This window comes from Heterocephalus glaber, unplaced genomic scaffold (genome assembly GCF_053883595.1).
Source record: "Heterocephalus glaber isolate CG9 unplaced genomic scaffold, H.glaber_assembly_v1.0 deba00001572, whole genome shotgun sequence".
NCBI lineage: Eukaryota > Metazoa > Chordata > Mammalia > Rodentia > Bathyergidae > Heterocephalus > Heterocephalus glaber.
Genome location: NW_028258357.1, coordinates 12,970,546 through 12,992,934, shown reverse-complemented (window position 1 = coordinate 12,992,934; position 22,389 = coordinate 12,970,546). Strand labels below are relative to the sequence as shown.

General features: G+C 34.8%; 1 protein-coding gene across 2 annotated transcripts in view; it reads left to right on the top strand.

Moving 5' to 3' along the window:
- Nucleotides 1-22,389, top strand: part of Cep83 (centrosomal protein 83) — a 140,644-nt gene that overhangs the window by 77,855 nt on the left and 40,400 nt on the right. For both annotated transcript variants that reach the window (XM_087192805.1, XM_021258466.2), the window contains exons 8-10: nt 7,288-7,402; nt 8,562-8,706; nt 8,817-8,966. In XM_087192805.1, the coding sequence (XP_087048931.1) occupies nt 7,288-7,402; nt 8,562-8,706; nt 8,817-8,966 (410 nt within the window). The remainder of the gene's footprint in view (nt 1-7,287; nt 7,403-8,561; nt 8,707-8,816; nt 8,967-22,389) is intronic.

Genomic DNA, 22,389 nt, shown 5'->3' with positions numbered 1-22,389 from the left:
ACTCTTTAGGATGCTTGATTCTGTATGATGATACGGAAATTTTGTTTTTAATATTTGAGTTCTACATATTGAAATCTTATTTTATAATATCATTCTCCTTTTCAAGAAATACAATGCAGGAATGTAAATCATCTTGTACTTCTGCTTCATTCTTTGAGAAGCTAGGTACTCTACAAGGACAAAGAAATTTTGTGTTTAGCTAGTTCTTTATATTGAAATCTTTTTATCCTATCATTCTATCTTCCTGATACATGCAAAAAGTCACCAATTCTTACAACTTCCGCTGTGATGACTGTTACAACCCATGATCTGTGTAGGTTTGGTTTTTCATAATAGCTTTGTAACTGCTCCTTCTGTTCTCTACCCTTTTAGAGCTCTGTGTGATCTGGTGCCTGCAGCCTTTCCACAGCCATCACCTGCAACCTGCGGTTTCCTTCCTGTGTACCTTGCTCCTGCCTTGCTGGCCTCTCCCCCATCTTTCTATCTCTAGGCCCTTGTTGTGGGTGCCTGGGTGGTCTTCCTTCCTTCACTTCCCTACCTAGCTTGCTTCTTTACCTTCTTAAAATGTCACCCAGTTTGAAAGGCCTTGGCTTCACTTGCTAAAATAATTCTTCTGCCTTACACTTTACCTTCCTAACCTGCTTTATTTTTTTTTGTACCTCTTAATGCCATCCATTTATATTTGTCTAGTTATTAATAATCTCTGTTGCACCACCTTCCCCTCCAACTACATTAAGCTCTGAGAGAGCAGAGACATTTTTTCATCACTGCTGAGGACAGTGATGGCACATAGTAAGCACATAGTAGACTCTCAATAAATTTTTCTTCAGTGAATAAATTAATATTAGCAGCTTGTCTTGCATTTATCTTTAAAAGAATTTAGTAGTTTGAATAATACCCAAAATATCTTTATTTTATGAAAAACCCCAAAATTTTATAACAAAATATAACAGAATAATAAACATAGTTTTTCTCTGAAGCTTACTTTTTTTTTTTAACCTTCAAATGCAGTAAATATTAGGAACCAGAATTACCAATGATAAAACATCATTATAGAACATCAGCTCTGGAGTCTGACTGGATTCAAATTCTATTTTTTCCCCTTACTAGCCATGTGACTTAGGGGTGATTTTCTCTTTGAAACTTTAATGTCTTCCCCTGTATCATGAAACTAATATCTACCATAAAGAGTTGTGGCAAAAATTAAATGAGATATAAAACACTTAGTGTTAAGATCTAACAAATAATCACTAAAATATTAACTCTACTATTAGTAGGTCTTAGGGCATTACTAAGAACTTGGAAATAAGATTGGCTTCTGAGTCAGAGAAGTCATTGTGTTTTTTATCAAGGTAATGTAAAAATAACCTTAAAAAACAAGATGGCTCCTAGACCAAAGACAGTCACTGTATTCTGATAGAAATATATAAATTTCACTAAAGTAATAAAATAGTCACTATCAATTCCTTTGGCAAGGAATTTCTTGAGAAGACTTAGGAGCTGTATATGTGACTGAGAGGAGAAGGAAATTTAATCAGCAGAACTATTCTGCTGGTATTTTGATCCCACTGAAAATACTATTCTTGTTGGGGAGATGAATAAACCAATGTCTTTTTTTTTTTGGTACCAGGGATGGAACTCAGTTCCTTGCACTTGCGCAGCAGGTGGTGAAACCACTGAGCTAAATCCCCGGCCCTAAACCAATGTCTTTTAACCTGTTAACCTGAATGGCCATGAAGTCATCCATTCATCTTATTGTCATTGTTCTAATCACCAAGCAAGCTTCTGTTACTTGACTTCCCATGTAATTTTGTCTACAGAGAGAAAATGTAGTAGTCTTGCAGACTGAAATTTTCTAGTTATATTGTTTTTTCTTATAATTAAATTGTCATTCTGATTTTGTAAATTGCTCTTAATACACTTTATTGATGTAAGTCTAACTTCATGAGCCTTTTTTAAGAGTGATGACAGAATTGGATTTTAGATGTATTGGATGCCAACCTTGGGAGGTGATCCATCTAGTTTTTCCCATTGCAAACACATGTGTCTAATGACTCTTAAGTTTTTGTTTGAATTTCTGTACTTTACAAAGTGGCTGTGGTTTTCTTTTGCCAGTGTTTCATTTAATTCAGTAGACATGACTGACACTGAGAAGAAAAATGAAAATTAGGCCATCATGATTTTTAGATGTTAAAATGTTTTTATTTTTATTTTTTGTAGTGGTGGGGATCTAACCCAGGACCTTGTGTATTCTAAACAAACACTCTGCAAATTGTGCTATATATATCTCCAGCCCAAGTTGTTAAAATATTTTAACTTCAGGTATAGTTTTTTAGTTTGAAATTCAGATATATTTAGAAATTACAAGCTATCATTTTGGACCAGGTAATAAGGCACAGTTGAAAAGTTGATGGTTTTGAATCAAATAAATATATGTATTTTTGAACCCTGACTTGCGCATTTCACATACTGCTATTGTGATTTCTGTTTTGCTTAACTGAGTTTTGCAGTTCTGGAGATAATGGAACCCAGACTCTTGTGCATGGTAGGCTGTAGCGCTGAGCTACATCTCCAACCCTTGCTGAACTTTTAAATGCAGATAATAATACTTATTTCTTATAGTTGTAAAAATTAAAGGTACTATTTAACACAATAAGGTGTGGTGAATAAAATATTGGCAATGATTATATACGGCTGATATCCTTAAGTAAGAAAATGACATGACACAGAATTTTGAGCCTGTTGATTGGTTCTATTCTCTATCAATAACTGTGTGTCACCTTGGGCAAGTTACTTAATATCCTTAGGAACCCATTCATGTACTTGGGATCCAGTTTTCTCATAGGTGAAATGAAACTTTGTTTTGCTGATCCCTAAGAATTCTTCCAGCCTACTAGGATTGTGTAAATCTTACTAGAAAATAAGTAAATAATTTGCTTTCTGATTAAGCATAAGTAGACTATACATTCAAGAGATACATTTTTGAATGTCTACAGTAATAGAGTAAACAAAAAATAGATGTAAATCACACAGAAGTAAATTCAGAGTAGAGAGAGTTCTCTCATTTTTCTTTCAATTCCTGTACAAATTACTTTCAGCTTTGTAAAATAATACTGACTCCCCAGTGTTGGTAGCACGCTATTCTGGACCTGCATAGGCAGACTGAACTACTGGAACAGCTGGATTGGATATGCTGGACTAGTTTGGTGACTTCTCTCTTTAGGGTCACTTTTCCCATGGCAAATTTTTTCTGCACTTTCTGGCTTCCCTGTGTGCAGACCTTTTTTCCTCTTCTTTATGCTGTACTGATACCCTTCTCTATTGCTCTTTTCCCTTTTAGAGGATAGATGATTTCTACTGCTCTGCAGTTTAGCAGTTTAGTATAGCATTACTTATTTTTCTGTGCTCGTTTATTAACACTTTGCTAAGAATTGCCCATCTTTTTAAAGGCACACTTGCATGAGTTTGCATATAAATGGAGTATTAAATACATCCTTCAACTTTAGACAAAGCAAGTTTCAATGCAAATTTTATATGTAGAAAAATTCCATGAAAGGATAAATTTTAAAATAATATTTCAAACACGACTGTCACAGTTTTCTTTGCAATTTGAAATTTTCATCAACATTTTGTGCTTCTAAGCAAATGGCTGTTTGGAATGCAAAGGAACACCTGGGGTGTGTTTGTCTAAATTATTCAAATTTGTAAATGTTCCTTAGGTTTTAGAAGAAAGTTATGTCAGTATCAGTGTCTTAGATTGAAAGGTTTTGGTATAGATGGCCTGAAAATGATGACCTTAAAGATATTTCATATTCAGGGAGGTAAATTTTTTGAGTTACCTCATGAAGTTTTGATCTTTAGAAGTCCAATAAGATTGTTTTAAGAAAGCCATTCCATAGTATTTTACTTACTAGTTAAGTAAAAGAAGTCATACTACTTCAGAACTTTGAAAGAGATCAGAATTTAATTGCCATCTCTTTGTGGAGTTTGCAGCCAGAGCTTCTTGGGTAATATATTTTTCAGCTATATTTCCATTTTATATACATTATTTTTTTGTATATTTTTCTGTAGGTATGTATACTTTAACAGATTTTTAAACCCCTCTAAAATGCTAAGATTGTCATTTTTGACATTTATTAAATTATTACTATAGTAATAACGGAATATTTGCCTTATTGTGTCAGAAACATAAAGCAAATTCACAGTGTGAAGATCAGGCTCCACATGACAAACATTTTTTGAAAAACAGGGTGGCTTGACCCAGAGGAGCTTCAGGAGTCCATGGAGCTCTTGAAATTTTATGCAACATTTTAACTTTATGCATTTTATTTAAGAAAAGGTTCCTAGTTTTCCTAGGATTTTTGAGGGCCTGATCATAGACAAGATAAAGAACTTAGATATCTGGAACCAAAAAGAAACTTTATTATTGCTATTTGGGATATGGTTCAGATTATTTATAGAAAAAGCACTACTATTTGTTATTACTGACAAATAGAATAAGGTTTCATGCTATTTAAAAAAATAATATATTTCCTTCTAGTACACATTTTAGGAAGTTAACAATTACTGTTAGTACATTCATTATTTTAGGGTTGTTAAAATATGGCACTAGAGAAAAACTTAGGTCCACAAGTGTGTAAAATTTGAGTACAGAAAGGACAAGTAACTTGCTTGGGTGTACACCACTAAATTACATTTGTCATACTGATTATTTTAATTGTAGCTATATTTTTTCAAAAATATAAAGCATTTACAATTTAAATTGACCATGAAAATTAAAATGTAATACAATCAAATCTATAGAAAGTTTAGAAATTAAAAATTAAAATTTCTTATAGTTATGAGACTTACTGTTATAGAAAAGAACTTCAGAAAAGGAGATTTTAAAATGCAAAGGTAGCCATTTTATGTAGTGTCATTAAAAAGTGTAGTTAATTTGCAGGAATGTGTTAATTGTGATTAGTGATATAAAGGCATTACAATACTTGCTTTTTGTTTGTTTTCTTTAGGTATGCATTTTGCCTTCAGCCATTCTTTACATATCTTCAGGACCTTTTGTAGATGGTGTTTCTTACAATAGGACATCTCTGTTTCTTATCCTTGTCCCTATTGGCTCTAGGACCTTTTCTTGGTTTGTATCTCCCACTATGGTTGTCGTAGGACTCTGAGTAAATTAATCTTTATGCTCCTTTTCCTACCATCTCAGATTTATATATTTGACTTGTATATATTTGGAATTTTCTGCTCTGATATCACAGGTATATGCATGTGGTTATTTTTCCGGGAAGGCACAGGGAATTGAACCCAGAGTCTCTGAACTGATCTATGTGCCCAGGCCCTTTATTTAATTTTATGTTTTGAAATTTTGAGACAGAGTTTTTCCAAAGTTGCTGAGTTGCTCAGGCTGGGGTTGAATTTATGAGCGTCCTGCCTCAGCCTACCAGAGATTCTGTAGTTTTACACCTGGAACACATAATGTGTCAGAACACAGCTTTATCTATCCTTTGTATCTGTATTAGTTAAATCCTTGAATCAGCATTCGTAATTTTAGAAATACCTAACCAAAGAAAATGTTAGTTATGCAGTGTTATGCCCAGATCGCGAAGTCCCAAAGACCACCAGGAAGCCGATTCCGATGTAAACACACGAGGGCCGTTTATTCAAGCTCGAGCAGGGGCTCCCAACCGTCACCGACGCAGCGGATCAGAATTGAGAGCCCCGAATTTCAAATTAGCGGGGTTTTTATTGTGGTTACAGCAAGGTTTGGAGATTTTTCACTTAGCAGTTGCATGATTGGTTGGCATTTTGCAAGCATGAAGTGTATATTTCTGATTGGCTAGGCCCATCGGGGGTTTGAGGGGCGGTTACATGTAGGTTTTACGGGGGGAAAAGAGGGACAAAGGTTAGTGGTCGACTGTCACGTACTGATGGTCAGCACACTGACAGATTGTTCTATAGATAGTGGACCCGGAACGTTCATTTCCTGGGCAAACAGATGGTTGAGTAATTAACTTAGGAACTTTGCTTCATTACAGTTTGTGTCTTTTGTCCCAGGGCAAGCACATTTTAACCATTGATTTGTGAGGACAATAGAGACTAGGGGAATAGTGGATTTTAGCAAAATGGAGTCGCTTTGGTCTCAGCAGATGATTGGAGAGACAAAGCTTTCTTATTTGCTGCTGTATCCCCAGATCGTAAAATAGTACCTGGTACGTAATAGTTGGTCAATAAATATTAGTTGAATGAAGGGATACTACTTATGAACTAGAATTATTCGAATATTTAGGTGAAGGCTGAAAAATGATGTAGATAGGTTAACTGTATAGAAAGTGTTGAAAATTATTTACATTTACTTAAAGGAAAGGGGCCAAAAAATACAGGGATGAGAGAGGAAGAGGATGAAAAAAGAATTAGGATGTATTATGTACATGTACCAGTTCCCCACCATGAATGTAATCATTATGTACTTGCAAACATATACAGCACTAATAAAAAGTTTTTTAAATTAAAAAATATATGTAAAATAAAAGAATTAGATTTTGGTCATAAAGGATTATTAGATTTATATGATTTAAACATTTGTATGAAGTCTGTAAATCTATATGATACTTGTTCTTGCTGCTCCTATCTCACATCGCACATGCATACCCAGGTATGCACATACATGTGCATACGAAATCACCACATTCTGTTGATTCTTGCCTGCTTCCTTAATTCCTGTGTCTTAATTGATTTCTTCACCTTCAGCTTCTTAATCCAGCAGATCTGTAATTAGAGTTATCATTCTGAACCAAGTTAATTATGCTATTTTTCAGTAGCTAACAGGACAAACCATGGTTTTGATTGGTGTAAAAGTTTTCTCCCTGCCATTCCTACATAGATTTCATGCCTTCCTCTGCTCTACCTGTAAGGCATAGCTCACTGTTTTCAGAGCCGACCCTGCAATATTACACCTGTTTAACATTTTATATGCTGTTCCTTCTATCTAGAATGCATTCTTTGTTCCTAGCACTTTTTTTTATAAGGGAGGGTTCAGCTTTCTTCCTCTGAAGATGTTCTAATTGTGGACCACTGTATTTTAGGGACTTTAGTTAAGCCTTTTGAGATATGATTATGTCCAGGTGTCCCCACCCAGAAAGTGTAAAGAAAATCTCAGTTCTATTTGGAAAAAGACAGTGTTTTCTTGGTGTCTCCTTGTGACAAAATACTTTCTCAGTTTCTCTTTTGAGTAAATACTGAATGGCAAGAAAATGACTGAAAGTAATTTCAATTTCTAATTATTAACAGGTAAAAGATCTTAAACACTCAAGCAATCTAGAAATAACAGACGTCAAACTGGAGGCAGCAAGAGCTAAGAGTGAGCTAGAAAGAGAAAGAAATAAGATTCAAAGTGAACTGAATGGTAATATATGATTTCCCTTGCTTTTTACTATTATTTTAAGATAGAAACTCACTATTAAAATACATCCACTTGGATGTTTATTTCCAGATTCTTAGCTTAAATTGAATTTTAATCTTTGAGTACATATGGAATATTTTTGTTTATGTGTTCAAGCTTTGTTCATTCTGTGATCTTTTAAGAAAATCAACCCCATGTTTATCAAATAGTTATTTGATAAGTAATTAAGTGGAACTTTGAAAATGGGATTCCATCCTTCCTGAGTTTATAATCTTAAGTCTATTTAAATCATGTGGTTACTAGTCTAGGACATTCTAAATGTAGGATGTTTTAAACGTAAACCCTACTATTGGAGCACACTTCAGTATAGGCTTATTTTTAAGTTCCTTTTTAGTCTGAGAATGTCTCGTCAAGATTTCTCAGAACTTATATTGCTTCTAACTTTTTAAGTTACTTAAGCTGTTTGAAGGCTGTAACTGTGGTGAGTTGATCTGTAGTTTAGCTGGCCTCTGTAGTTGAGGAGTTTATGTTGAATGATTGTTTTTGTTAATTTTTATTTAATATTGATAGATTTCCATAGAGTTAGGGAGTAAAGTTTCTTAGAGACTTTCGTATCTAGTGCTACTTTGAGTTAAATATGAATTTGCTTTATTTATCCCAGCTGCAAAGTACTTGTCATCTCATCACAAGGAAGATTTGAGAATTCATTTGATACATTTAGAAGTTTCCTTGTTACTGTATTTCTCCATATAGGTTTTGAAGTGTTTGGTGACTTTATTTATCTGTTACCAGCCAGTTTTGTTATGCTCCGGGGCTTGGCTCACAGAACCCTGAAGAGGAGAAGTGAGTCAGCCTCTTTGAGTGTTATCCAGGTTGACCTTTCTTGCTCTCAAGATGGAAATGAATAAATGTATTAACCTTTAAAAAGTTTCTGTGTATTATGTGCTAAATAAAGTCATGACAGAGAAATTAACTCTGAGATTTAGTGTGTTTCATCCTTATTTTAAGTAGTTCATTACTGAGTTAAGGATCTTTGAGATTACATACCCAGAGAGTTTCTGAATTGTTTCATCTCATCTACTGATGAATGCTTGCTGTTGTGATTTTTTTCTTCTTAAAAATATTGAATTTAGCACATTTTTTTTCCTTAAAAAAATTCTAGGGTTACAATCAGACAATGAAATTCTCAAATCAGCTGTTGAACGGCAGAAAATGCTCTTAATAGAAAAAGATCGTGAGTTAATATGTAAAGTACAAGCTGCCAAGGAAGAAGGTTATCAAAAGCTTGTGGTATTACAAGATAAAAAGTGAGTACTTTATTACCTTAGTTTGTGTTATATCTCTTTGCACATGAAAACATTTTACTGGCATATCTTTATTGTCATTCTTGTAATGTACTTATCATCTGTTGTTTTAGGCTGGAACTTGAAAACAGATTAGCCGATTTAGAGAAGATGAAAGTGGAGTATGATGTTTGGAGACAATCTGAAAAGGATCAGCATGAAGAGAAATTGCAGGCTGCACAGATGGCAGAGGAGTCGGCCAGAAGGGAACTTCAGAGTATTAGGTTATCTATATAGATTGATTTTTTTGATTTTGAAATAGTTTCAAAGTAACAAAAATGGTGTGAAAGTAGTCTAGAGAATCCTCATTTACCCTTCACTTTGATTCCCCAAGTATTAACAGCTAACATGATTCCCCAAGTACAACATTTGATATTATAATAATCAAGTCTCAGGAATTAATATAATCAAGTAAACATTACTATTTTCCAACTTATTAACTTTATTCAAATTTTACCAGTTGTTCCACTTATCCTTTCTCTGCTACAAGATCCAGTTTACCCATCACATTTACATAGTTTCCTTTAATCTGGACATATTAACATTTTGAAAAAAATCTGAGTAGATTCTGTAAAATATTTCTCAGGTTGGGCTTATAATATATTCCTCATAAATAAATTCATGTTATGTATTTTTAGCAGAAGTAACAGCGAAGTCATGTATCCTCAATGCTTCATATCAGGAAGTTCATGATTTTCCCCATGATGTTAACCTGCTCACTTGGTTAAAATGTTGTTACCAGACTTGTCCAGTATAAAATTACTATTTTTTCTTTTCTAATATTTAATCTATTTTAAGGTTCCCCATATTATACTTTGAGACCATATAAGTGTTTTCATCATACTTTCTCACCAGATATTTTGCCACTAAATTTTTAGCATCCATTGATGATTCTTTCCTAAAACAATTGTTCCTCTATAGTGCTTGCCAAATAGTGATTTTCTTATTTATTTTTATCATTTTGCTCTACATTTATTAGTTGGAATTCTGAAAGGAAGAGCTTTAATTTCTCCTCTAAATATTATATTTCTACATATATGGACTAACAGATTCTTGTTTTCCTCTATAGATTATAATATAGTAAAACCTTGATTTATGAGCATAATTCATGCTGGAAACATGCTGTAATTCAAGGCACTTGTATATCAAAGCAAATTTCCCCATAAGAAATAATAGAAACTCAGATGATTCGTTCCATAACCCAAAAATATTCATATAAAAATGATTACAGAGCCGGGGATTTAGCTCAGTGGCACTGCACCTGCTTTGCAAGTGCAAGGTCCTGAGTTCGATCCCCAGTATCAGAAAAAAAAAAATGGTTACAGTACTGTAATATAATATAAAGTAATCAAGAAAAATAAATCAACCTGCACTTACCTTTGAAAACCTTCGTGGCTGGTGTGAGGGAAACAAGAGAGAGGAGGGTTATCGTGTAGGATGACTTTCACTATCACTAATGGAATCACTGCTATCTGTCGGCTCAATGGAATCTTTCTTTTTGTGCAACTTTAACAAGAAACCTACCCAATGACACCGCTTTTGCCTCCTTTTGAGGATTTTGCAGAAATGTGACATTGCATTGTGGTTAAACAGATTCGTCACTCAAACTTCTCTACAGCCTTATTCAGGTGATGCTTTTCTACAAAATTTTGCACTGTTTCCTACATTTTACACATCTCGCTAATCTCATTTGAAGTGAGAGATTCCTCTGCCCTTTTCTGCTCCTCTACAGATGAGATCTCCTCGAGGGAGGGAGGGAAGAGGAGAGCGAGAGGGGAGAAGGAAGAGGAAGGAACCATTGACTCAATTATGATCATGCAGTCTTTAGCATCGCATACTACTCATACTGCAAGACATTGCTCATTTATCAAGTTAAAATTCGTTAACATGTTTGCTCTTCTTGTGGAATACTCACAGAATAAGTTACTTGCAATCCAGAGTTTTACTATAGTATAATTTGCTAGTGAAGTTGCAGATTTGGCCACTGGAAGCTCTTCCAAGTTGACACAGTCCCGCCATTTTTTGTGATTCTCTTTATTTGCTGGCATCACAGGATGTTCTTGGCCTCCCTTTAATTAGTCATTTCTCTAAGGTGCTTTGGTTCCTTTTTATTGGAAAATCATACAGGAAAACAGAATCTCAACTATAGGAGTACTAGAAAGACATTGCTTCTAGGTCTTCTCAGTGAATTGAGGAAGGAAATATATTTACGTGTACATCAACACAGATTTGAATCTATTCTTTATTTTTCTGTATGTATATATGTTAATAGTTATACATTTACAGTGATAGTTCTATTTCCAATCCACCACCATGGGGTTCATTTAAGTATACTCTTTATATTTGTACCTCCTTTGCCAGTGAGAACCCTGACTTTTTATTTATTTTCTTAGTCCTAGAATATGCCTAAAATAGTTGTGCTAATTCACAACTCTGTGAAAAACTTCTTAGCTAGTGTGTAATACCTGTATATTCTTTCTGTCTTTAGCCCCTGAGTTCATCAAAATATACATAGTGAATTCAAATCCAATCTAAAAGTTACTTAAGAGTTTTCAGAATTACTCAGGGATTTTCTGACTTCACTTTGGTTATGTTATTCAGTTATAAAATAGCTTTGCTTATTTCTGTTTTATCCCATTTTGAGTCCCGAGCCCGTCCTTATTTATTTTAGCATATTTCACTATGTGAAACATCACGATGGTTCTAAAGGACAGAATGATACAAAAACTATACAGAACGACACTACTTCCTGCATCTATTTGATCCTACTCCTGTGCTCATAGTTTCTTAAATATCTGACCCCTGGTGGGTAATCTAATTAGTTTCTTATTTATCTTTCCTGTCCCCTCCCCCACCCAGAGTTGACAGATGCATATATATTTTGTCTCCCTTTCTTAGCACTGTCATTGAAGTTGCTTTAAGTATAATACCAAGTAGTTCGTAGAGATTAAACTCATTCTTTTTACATCTGCTAGCACTCCAGTGTTTATATGCACCAGTGTTTACCCACTCTTCTATATTTTTAGTTTCCTATACTGTGTTTTGTGATTACAACCAAAGCTGCAATCAGTATCTATTTTCATATTGTTGGAGGTATATCTTAACGGTAAATTCCTGAAGTAAATAAGTTGGTCAAAAGGTAAATTTATATATAGTTTTATTAGATATTATCAAATTTATTTCCAAGAATATTGTTTCACTTTCTATCTCGGCATAGTTTAATTTGCATTTCTATTATAAATGAGATTGAATAACATTTCCTATGTTTAAGGCCATTTTTATCCCTTGTGTGTGTGGTTCATCGATGTCATTCTCTGCTGTTTGGTGATTTCTTTTGTCTTTTTCCCCTTGCTTTTAAAGAGATCTTTGTATATTGGAAATATACTACAAATATTTTCTCCCTTTGATTTCTTATATGATATTTGTTATTACACAACATTTTATTTTATAATCAAAATTATTAATCCTTATTGCATCTGGATTTTAAGTTGTAGTCTCCTTGCACTGAAGTTAAAGAGGAACCATGTTTTATATGCTTGTATGGCTTCATTTTTTTATATTTAGATCTTTGATCTATTTAGAATGGCTATTTCTGTGGGCTGTGAGATATGGATTTCATTTTACTTTTTCTAAATGGCTAACCACACTTTTATTACAAACTAATTTTATTTATCCCAGTGATTCATGATGATGCTTTATTATATTTTTAATTTATATATAACTTGGATATATTTCTGGACTTTATATTTCACTTGTATGGTTGTCTGTTCATGCTGCACTGCTACAATATTGTAAGAATAGAGCCTTTATGGTATATTTTAATGCCCAGATAGGCTACCCCACTCTTGTAGTTCCTTTGTCTTTTTGTGTGTTCTGAGTTATTTTTGTGTTTGTTTTTTCATATAGTCTTGAATATCAATGTCTAGCTTCATAAATTAATTTGTTGGTAATTTTGTTGTGATTTCATTTAATTTTGTTCATTTTTATTGTGCTGAAATACATATAAAATTTTACCATCTGAACCATTTAAAAATATATAATTCACTGGTACTGGATGTAGTTCTAATGTTGTGTAGCCATCACCAGTGTCCATCTCTGAAGCTCTTTTCATCTTGCACAACTGAAACTCTGTAGCCACTAAACAGTGACTCTGCATTCCTTTATCATCTCAACCCTTGGCAATCACCACTCTGTCTGTATGATGTTGAGTACTCCGAGTACTTCATTTGAGTGGAATCATGAAATATTTGTCTTTAGTGGCATTTACTTAGCATGATAACCTCTGTGTTCATCTATTTTGTAGCATGCTTTACAATTTCCTTTTTAAGGCTGAATAATGTTCTATTGTATGTATATCTCATATGCAACTTACCCACTCATTTATTCATGGGGGTCATACCACATTTTAACTATTGTGAGTAATGCTGCCATGAACATAGGTATACAAACATCTTTTCCAGACTTTGCTTTCTGTTATTTTGGATGTATACCCAGAAGTGGAGTTGCTGGATTATGTGGTAATTTTATTTTTAATTTTTTAAGGAACAGACGTATGTTTTCTAGGATGATTGTACTATTTTATATTCCTACCAATAGTACACAAGTGTTCTAATTTCTCTATGTCCTCACGAACACTTGCTATTTTTTAAAATTATTTTAATCTTAACCATCCTAATAGTATGAGGTGTGATCTCCCTGTAATCTTGATTTGTAACTTCTCCGACAATTAGTGACTTTGAGCATCTTTGTATGCACTTACTAGCATGTACTTGGAGAAATGTCTGTTCAAATCCTTTGCTCATTTTTAAATGTTTTTGTTGTTGAGTTTTAGGAGTTCATTATATGTAATAGATATGAATCTCTTATTGGCTATATGGTTTGCAGGTATTTTCTCTTATTCTGGGATTACCTTTTAACTGCTGATGAGTATCTTTTAATGTACATTTTTAAATTTGTGAGCTTGGTTTGTCTTTTTCTTTTCTTGCCTTTCTTTTAGTATCATATCCAAGAAATTATTGCCATATTCAGTCGTACCTCTTTACCCCATATTTTAAGAGATTTATAGTTTTAATTCTTAAAACTTAGGTTTTTCATTTGTGTTAAATTATTTATGTGGTATTGGTAGGTAAAGGTCCAATTTCATTCTTTTACATGTGGATATGCAGTTTTCTCAGCATGATTTTTTTTTCATTAAGTTATTTTAGGTGTACAATATGACATTCCTCATTGGGAATTTGTACCTTTACATGATATATCTTGATTCTTATTTTTTCCCCATTCCTCTGCCCTCCCTTTAACCCTTCCACCCCTCCCTATTTACAAAAACCTTGTTTCCATTTTTTCCTTTTCTCATATTTTTTCCTTTCCCTCCTTTCCTTTCCCCTACTCTTCCCACTTCCTGCTCCCCTGTAGACCTTTTCTTCCTGTTTCATATTATCTATTATACATTTTGATTCTTATTTGCACTTTCAATTTCTTATACCAGAGAAACTATTCGGTATTTGCATATGTTTGTCCTATTTATTTCACTTAAGAGTATGGCCTCAATGTGCATCCATTTAGCTATAAATGACTCTAGTTTCTCCTTCTTTATGGCTGAATAGTACTCCATTTTATTATAAAACCACATCTTTATCCAGTCTCCAGTCGATGGGCAATTGGGCTGCTCCCAAGTTTTAGCTATTACAAACTGTGCCACTATGAAAAACCTCAGGACCTTGCGCTGGATAAGCAGGCAGCGGCACCACTGAGCTAAATCCCTAGCCCTGTCTATTGGTTTTCCATAAATAGCTTTTATCAAATTGAGATAAAAACCATCTATTCCATTTTCTGTAGTGTTTTTATCATGAATGGGTGTTGGATTTTGTAGAATGTTTTTTCTGCATCTATTGAGATGATCATATGGTTTTTGTCCTCGAGTCTTTTAATATACTGTGTTACATTTATTGATTTATGTACGTCGAACCATCCTTACATCTCTGAGATGAATCTCACTTGGTCAGGGTGTATGATCTTCTTGATGATCCTCTGTATTCTGTTTCCCAGTATTTTATTGAGGAATTTTGCATCTGTGTTCATTAGGGAGATTGGCCTGTAGTTCTCTTTTTTGGTTGAGTCTTTCTCTGATTTTGGAATCAGAGTAATGCTTGCTTCCAGGAATGAGTTTGAGAGTATTGCTTCCCTTTCAGTTTCATTAAAGAGTTTGAGAAGTAGTGGCATTAGCTGTTCCCTAAATTTCTTGTAGAATTCAGCAGTGAAGCCATCAGGACCTGGGCTTTTCTTTGTTGGTAATTTTTAATTACATTTTCTATTTCACTGATTGAAATTGGGGTGTTTAGAATTTTTATATCTTTGTTCAGCTTTGGTAATTCATATATATCTAGGAATCTGCCCATTTCTTTTGTGTTTTCCACTTTATTGGAGTATAGATTCTCAAAGTAGGTATTGATGGTCTTCTAGATTTCTGCTGGATCTGTTATGATTTCACCCCTTTCATTCCTAATTGCATGGATTTGAGCCTTTTCTTTCCTTTTGATAAGGTTGGCTAAGGGATTGTTGATTTTACTTATTCTTATGGAATACCAACTCTTCAATTCATTGATTATTTGTATTATTCTCTTAGTCTCCATTGCATTGATTTCTGCTCTGATCTTTATAATTTCCTTCCTTGTATGAGCTTTGGGTTTGTTCTGCTCTTTTTGTAGGCGCTTGAGGTTCAGCATTAGATTGTTTATTTGAGCTCGCTCTGTTTTCCCATTATGGGCATTTACTGCTATGAATTTCCCTTGTAGAACTGCTTTCATTGTGTCCCATAGGTTCCTGTATGTTGTATTGGCATTATCATTTAATTGTAGAAACTGTCTAATTTCTTCTTTAATTTCTTGTGACCCATTGGTTGTTCAGGAGAGTGTTGTTCAATTTCCATGTGTTTGTGAAGTTCTTGTGGTTTCTTATGCTATTGATCTCCAGTTTAATTGCACTATGGTCTGATAGTATACATGGGATAACTTCAATTCCTTTGCATTTACTTAAACATGTTGCATGAGTTAGCATGTGGTCTATTTTGGAGAATGACCCGCATGCAGTGGAAAAGAATTGTGTATTCTGATTTTGTGGGATGGAACACTCTGTAGACATCTATTAAGTCCATTTGTTCAAAAGTTTGGCTCAGTTCTAGTATTTAGTTATTGATTTTCTGTCAAACGATCTGTCTATTTGTGACAGTGGAGTATTGAGGTCCCCCACTATAATTGTATTAGTGCTTATTTGTTTTTTCATGTCCATTAATATTTGTTTTATATAGTTGGGAGCACTAGTATGTGGTGCATATATATTTATGATTGTCATCTCTTTCGCTTGGATTGTTCCCTTTACAAGAATGTAGTGACCTTCTTTGTCTCTCTTAGTTTTGGTTTGAAATCTACCTTTTCTGCAAATAAAATAGCTACCCCTGCTTTTTTCCAGGTTCCTGTCGCATGGAGAATTGTTTTCCATCCTTTTACTTTCAGTCTGTGAATTTATTTTTGAATTAAGTGTGTTTCTTGTATATAGCATATTGTTGGATTTTGCTTCTTAATCCATTCTGCCAGTCTATTTCTTTTGATTGATGAATTGAGGCCATTAACATTGATGGTTATAAATTGATACATATTCTCATCCTTGTCATGATAGTTTCCTGTTGTTGGCTCTTTTATTTTATATTTTTCCTCCTTTCCCTTTAATTTCTTGCCTTGCCTGCTGTCTTCAGTTTGTTAGGCCTCCTGGAATTGTGACCCTCATTGTCTTTTTCTAGGATATTGTTTAGAATTGATTGGAGTGCTGGTTTGGTATTCATGAAGTTTCTCAGGTGTTCTTTGTCGTAGAAGTATCTGATTTCCCTGTCGATTTTGAAAGATAATTTTGCAGGATACAACAGTGTAGTTTGGAAGTTATTTTCTTTTAGGGCTTGAAGTGCTTTACTCCAGGCTCTCCTTGACTTGAGGGTTTGTGTTGAAAAGTCTGCTGTGATTCTGATGGGCTTTCCTTTGTATGTGATTTGTTTCTTTTCTCTAACTGCTTGTAGGATTTTGTTCTTCTGTTGGGTTTCTGAGATCTTGACTATTATATGTCTAGGTATAGATTTTTTTTATCATGGCTAGTTGGAGTCCTGTATGCCTCCCTTATCAGTATGTCTAATTCTTTTTCTCTGTTTGGGAAGTTTTCTGCCATTACTTCTGTGGAAAGTTTTTTTTATGTCATTTGTACTTTCTCCTGCTTTTTCATGGACTCCTTTCAGTCTTTTGTTATTCTTCTTTGCATCACCTAGCAGCTGCTGGATCAATTTCTCATTGTCCTTTACTATTTTTAAGAAATCTGTCTTTTCATGGTCACTAACTGCAATCCTGTCTTCTATATCTGATATTCTATCTTCACATTGGCTCATTCTGCTGTGAATAGTTTCAATGGAATTTTTAATCTCCTGGATATCTGTTTGATTCTGTTTCATGGATTCCATTTCTTTTTTATGTTGGGCGTTCATGGTTTCCAGATCTTTCCTATGCTGGGTATTCATGGCTTCCATCATGGTCCTGAGTTTTCATCTTTTTTTTTTTTTTTTAAATCTGTTTCTGTTTTAGAGTCTCTAATCATGTCTTTCATTCTGCTTACCATCTCTGTAGTTATCTGGGAAATTATTCCTGTTTTGAATTTTTCTAGAGCCTTGTTCATTTTGTTACTTCCTGTGCTATCAGTTCCAGGGGTCCAGGTGATTGATTATCAGTTGGGTTTTTTTCTTTTTTGTGTGTGATTATCAGATCTTTCCCCTTCTTTGCCCCCCAGAATTTGCCTGTGGTGAGCTGGAAGTCTGGGTTTATGCCTTGTTTAGGTAACTTCTCATTTCTATTTTTGTTGTTGGTGATGTTTTTTGGTTTAATTCCTGGGTTGATATTTCAATATTGCTTATTGTGAATATCTTTATTGTTTGCATTTAGAATGCTTATGATTACTTCTCAGAGGTGTCTTCCAGGTATAGCTGGTCTTTAGGCTTTGAGTCTCTAATGACTCTTAGGCAATCTTGTTTTCAGTATACCAGAGGGGACAACTGATTCGATTAATCATGACACCTTAGCTCAACTGACACAATCAGCATCAAAAATAGCATCAAACACAGCTTAGAAAATGACAGTTTGTGGTAGCAATTAACCTGTCACCTTTAATGGTGTGAGCTAGATCAAAATCGAGGACCAGCCCAAAATATGTTTGTAGTAAACAAACCCTTCAATATAGCATATTTACCCTTTGGCTTAAGGATTTAGGAGTTGGGGAGTGAGGGATAGAGAGGTAGGAAGAGAGGAAAAGGTTAGAAGTGAGGCTAAAGGACACACAACAAGATCACGAAAATTTTGGGAAAATATTGAAAACAAGAGGAAAAGCAGAGCAAAGGAACAAAGACAAGAGTAGAACAAACTAATAGCAATGGGGAAGCTAGAAACTTCCCTATTCACCTTCCTATAAGAATGACAGTTGAGAGAAGGAAAGAGAAAAATAATCCAAAATAGGATAGGAACAGGAACAAAGAGGGAGAGAAATGCAGAACAAGAAGGGAGAGAGAAAAAGAAAAGAAAAAAAAAAATATATATATATATATATATATTTTTTAAAAACAGCCTTCCTCAGGGTATGTCTCTGCTGTCCTGGTAGACAACATCGGCAGCAGTGTGCAGATCTAAGTCGATTAGTCTCAGCAAGCCAGCTGTAGTCCACTGAGATTCAGGCTGATTTTTGGCTGCAAGGCCCAAGTTGAGGTCCCTGACCTCCTGCAGGATTGAACTCTGCAAGGTTCTACTGCAGGTTCCAGCTGTCCTTCCCCTGAAGCGAGTCCAGGTCTCTATGGTGCCGATCCTACCAACTTACCACCTCAGTGGTCCAGTGTGCCTTTATTGCAGAGGCTTTCTTCATTTTCCCAGTGGGCTTCAATTTTCATTGAGCCTCAATGAGGCCCTGTCTGTTATTCACTTCTGCTTTATCTTCTGGAGCTTATAACCATGGCCTTTATGGCCCCCCAGTGCCTCTGCAGTGTGGATTCAGATACCGTGTGACCCATTCGGCATGCTCCAGGGGCTCAGCCCGCATGGCGTTTAGCATGATTTTTTGAAAAGAATGCCCATTTTCCAGTGAATGTTCTTGAGACCCTTGTCAAAAATCACTTGACTATATAGGGGAGGGTTTATTTCTGGTCTCTCTAGTCCAGCGGTGGTGAACATATGACATGCATGTTATTTGTTTTTATTTTAAGACAAAGGATGTTAATGTATGAGGTTTTTTTTTTCTAAACTAAGACCTCCATATTCAGGTTTAATTGCAGTGTTGGCACTTTGCAATAAACAAGTGAGTTTGGGGTTGCAGTTAGGCACTCCTCTCTGAAAGGTTTGCTGTCACTGTTAAGAGTCTAGTCTAGTAGTATGAACCTATGGCAAGCACGCCATAGCTGGCTGTTTGTTACCATTAAAAGCTCTTGGGTTTGACATCACTGGATTGGTCTGTGTGTCTTAATGTCAATGCCACACTGTTTTGATTATTGTGGCTTTGTAGTGAAATTTTAAAATAAGAAATTGTGAGTCCTCTAGCTCACATTTCTTCTACTTCAGGATTGTTTGGCCAGTTCAGCTCCCTTGTGATTCCATATGAATTTTAAGATAGATGGGTTTTTCTATTCGTGTGAGATGGTTGTTGGACTTTTGATAAGGTTTGCCTTGATTCTGTAGATCATTTTAGATAGCATGGACATCTCAGTACATTAAATCTTTATTCCATGAATATGGAATGTGTTTATTTTTTTATGTCTTATTTTTTTCAACAGTGTTTTATAGCTTTTGGTTTACAAATCTTTCAACTCTTTGGTTAATTTCCAAATGTTTTATTCTTTTTGATGCTGTTGTAAGTGGAATTATTTTCTTGATTTCTTATTGTTAGTGTGTGATTTTTGTTTGTTGACTTTAGTTTCTCTGTTAAATTCATCTGTTAGTTTTAAGAGTGTGTGTGTGTGTGTATGTGTGTGTGTGTGTGTGTGTGTGAGAGAGAGAGAGAGAGAGTGTGAGCTTTGGAGTTTTCTTCACATGAGATCACATCATCTGAGAACAAAGGTAATTTCCCATCCTTCCAATTTGGATGCGTTTTTGGTTTCTCTCTGGAACTTGCAAATGAATCATTTCTGTACTTAGAGTAAAGCAAAGCTTCCATCCCTTGTTTCTGATCTTAGAGAAAAAGCTGAGTCCCTGTGGGTTTTCATACATGGCTTTACTATGTTGAGGTAGGTTTCTTTTCTCTTGCAGGTTTGTTGATTAGCAAGTTTAATATGTTTACATTTAAAATAATTAATGATAAGGTCAGGTTGCTGTCATTTTGTTATTTGTTTTCTATCAAAGCTTTTTTGTTTTTCATTACTGTCTTGTGTTCAGTTTTTTTCTTGTTTTAGGGGGCATGAGGGGGGAGTAGGGAAAAATCTTTGCACCTTTTTTACTTTTGTGTATATTTGATGGCTATTTTTCTTGTGATAGCAAAGGGTTTACATGAAACATCTTGAGTTTATAAGACTCCAGTTTGAATTTATACAAGCTTAACTTCAAAGATTTACAAAAACTCTTTCTTTTTAGCATCTACCCTTTTCTGTTGTTAGTGTCACAAAATCACATCTTTATGTATTATGTGCCTCAGAACATAAACTAATAATTTTTTCAATGCATTATTTTCTAGAAAACAAAATGTGGAGTAACAAATTTATAATAGTACTAGTTTTTAGATTAATTTTTAATGTATTAATATCTTAGGTCATGTAGAAAATAAGTAGTTACAAATTATTGGTACAATAATATTAGCTTTTATAATTGCCCATCTGTTTTTACTGAGCTGTGTATTTTTTCATGTGGATTTGAGTTACTGTACAATGTTAAATTTTCTTACTTTTAAAGAACAGTTTTTCCAGATACGGGATTTTTGTTTTGTTTTGTTTTGTTTTGTTTTGTTTTGTTTCTGGTACTGGAGATCAAACTCAGGACCTTGCACTTGTCAGGAAGGCGCGCCTGGCCCTAGATACAGGATTTTTGATTGACAATTTCTTTGTATATTTTAAATGCAATACATCTGTCTACTGCCTTCTGGCCTCCAAAGTTGTTTTGTTTTGTGAATCCAGGGGCACATGCATGTTAGGCAAGCACTCTACCACTGAGGTATATCCCCAGTACCTTTTAAAATTTTGAGACAAGGTATCACTAAGTTGCCCAGAATGGCCTTTTAGCTTGTGGTCCTCCTGCCTCAGCCTTCTAAGTAGCTGGAATTGCAGGTATACATTGCCATATTCAGCTTCTCCAAAGTTATTTTTCTAAATGAAAAATTTGCTGATAATCTTATTGTATATTCCTTACACGTGGTAAATTGATTCTCTTTAGCTTCTTTGAAGGTTCTTTCTTTGCCTTTAGTTTTCAGAAATTTGATTGATGCTATGTCCCAGTGTAGATCCTCTGGAGCTCACCTTATAGTTCAGTAAGTTTCTCACATGTTTACATTCATGCCTTTCAGTAAATTTGGTTAGTTTTCAGCTATCATTTCTTCAGAACTCTGTCTACTTCTCTTTTTTCTTGGACTCCTATAGTGTGTATGTTGGGTGGCTTCTTGATGGTGTCTCAGATACTTTGGCTCTGTTTACTTTTCTTCATTTTTAAAACTTTTATTCCTTGAACTTGTTAATTTCCATTGTCTTATCTTTATGTTCACTGATTATTTCTTCTGCCTCCTCAAATTTGCTTTGAATCTCTCTAGTGAAATTATAATTTCAGGTATTGTATTTTTCAACTCCAGAATTTCTTTTTGTTCCTGTATAATTTTCTTCAGTTCTACAACTTCTTTCAGTTCTTCAGTCATCTTTAAAACTGTTCTTTTAATGTCTTGTCTCTTAGATCTGGTAATATTGTAGTTCCTTTTATGGTAGTTTCTGTTGATTGTTTTTCCTTTGAATAGGCCATACTTTCCTGTTTTTTTGTATAAAACTGGATATTTGAATCTAATAAAGTTGTAACTCTGGAAATCAAAATTTTCCCTTTCTCCAGGATTTGTGGGGGGTAGTGTGTGTGTGTGTGTGTGTGTGTTTGTGTGTGTGTGTGTGTGTGTGTTGGTTTTAATTGTAGCAGGCTACTTCTGTGCCAAGGATCAGCTTGAGTTGTTAGCAGGGTCTTCTCAGATCTCCTCTGAGCCTTTGCCTTTCCCTGGATACGTGTAACCACTTTCTGATTTTCCACAAATACGCAGCTGCTTCTGAATCTGGTCCTAGTCTTTAATGTCTTGCTCCCAGAAGTGGAAAAAAAAGTAAAACGATCAGGTGGGAGGGATGACATTAGCCTTGTAAAGTCATTGAAAGTAGCTTGGGCAGAGGGTGTAGGGACAGCAGTGGGGGAGGAGCGACAACAGCAACTGCCTGTCTCTGTCTGTATTTCTTGGATCAGAACCCCAGTCAGTGAACTGAGCAAAGATCCCCAGAGTGCCTTTTGCCCTCCCTGGCTCCTGGCTTATGTGTAGACTGCTCCTGGAACGTGTACAGAGGTGCCTGCCATGCACCTGGGGGAGCAAATGGGGAGCTGCTAAGTTTATTCCTGAGTATTCAGTCTTCGTTGCTATTGT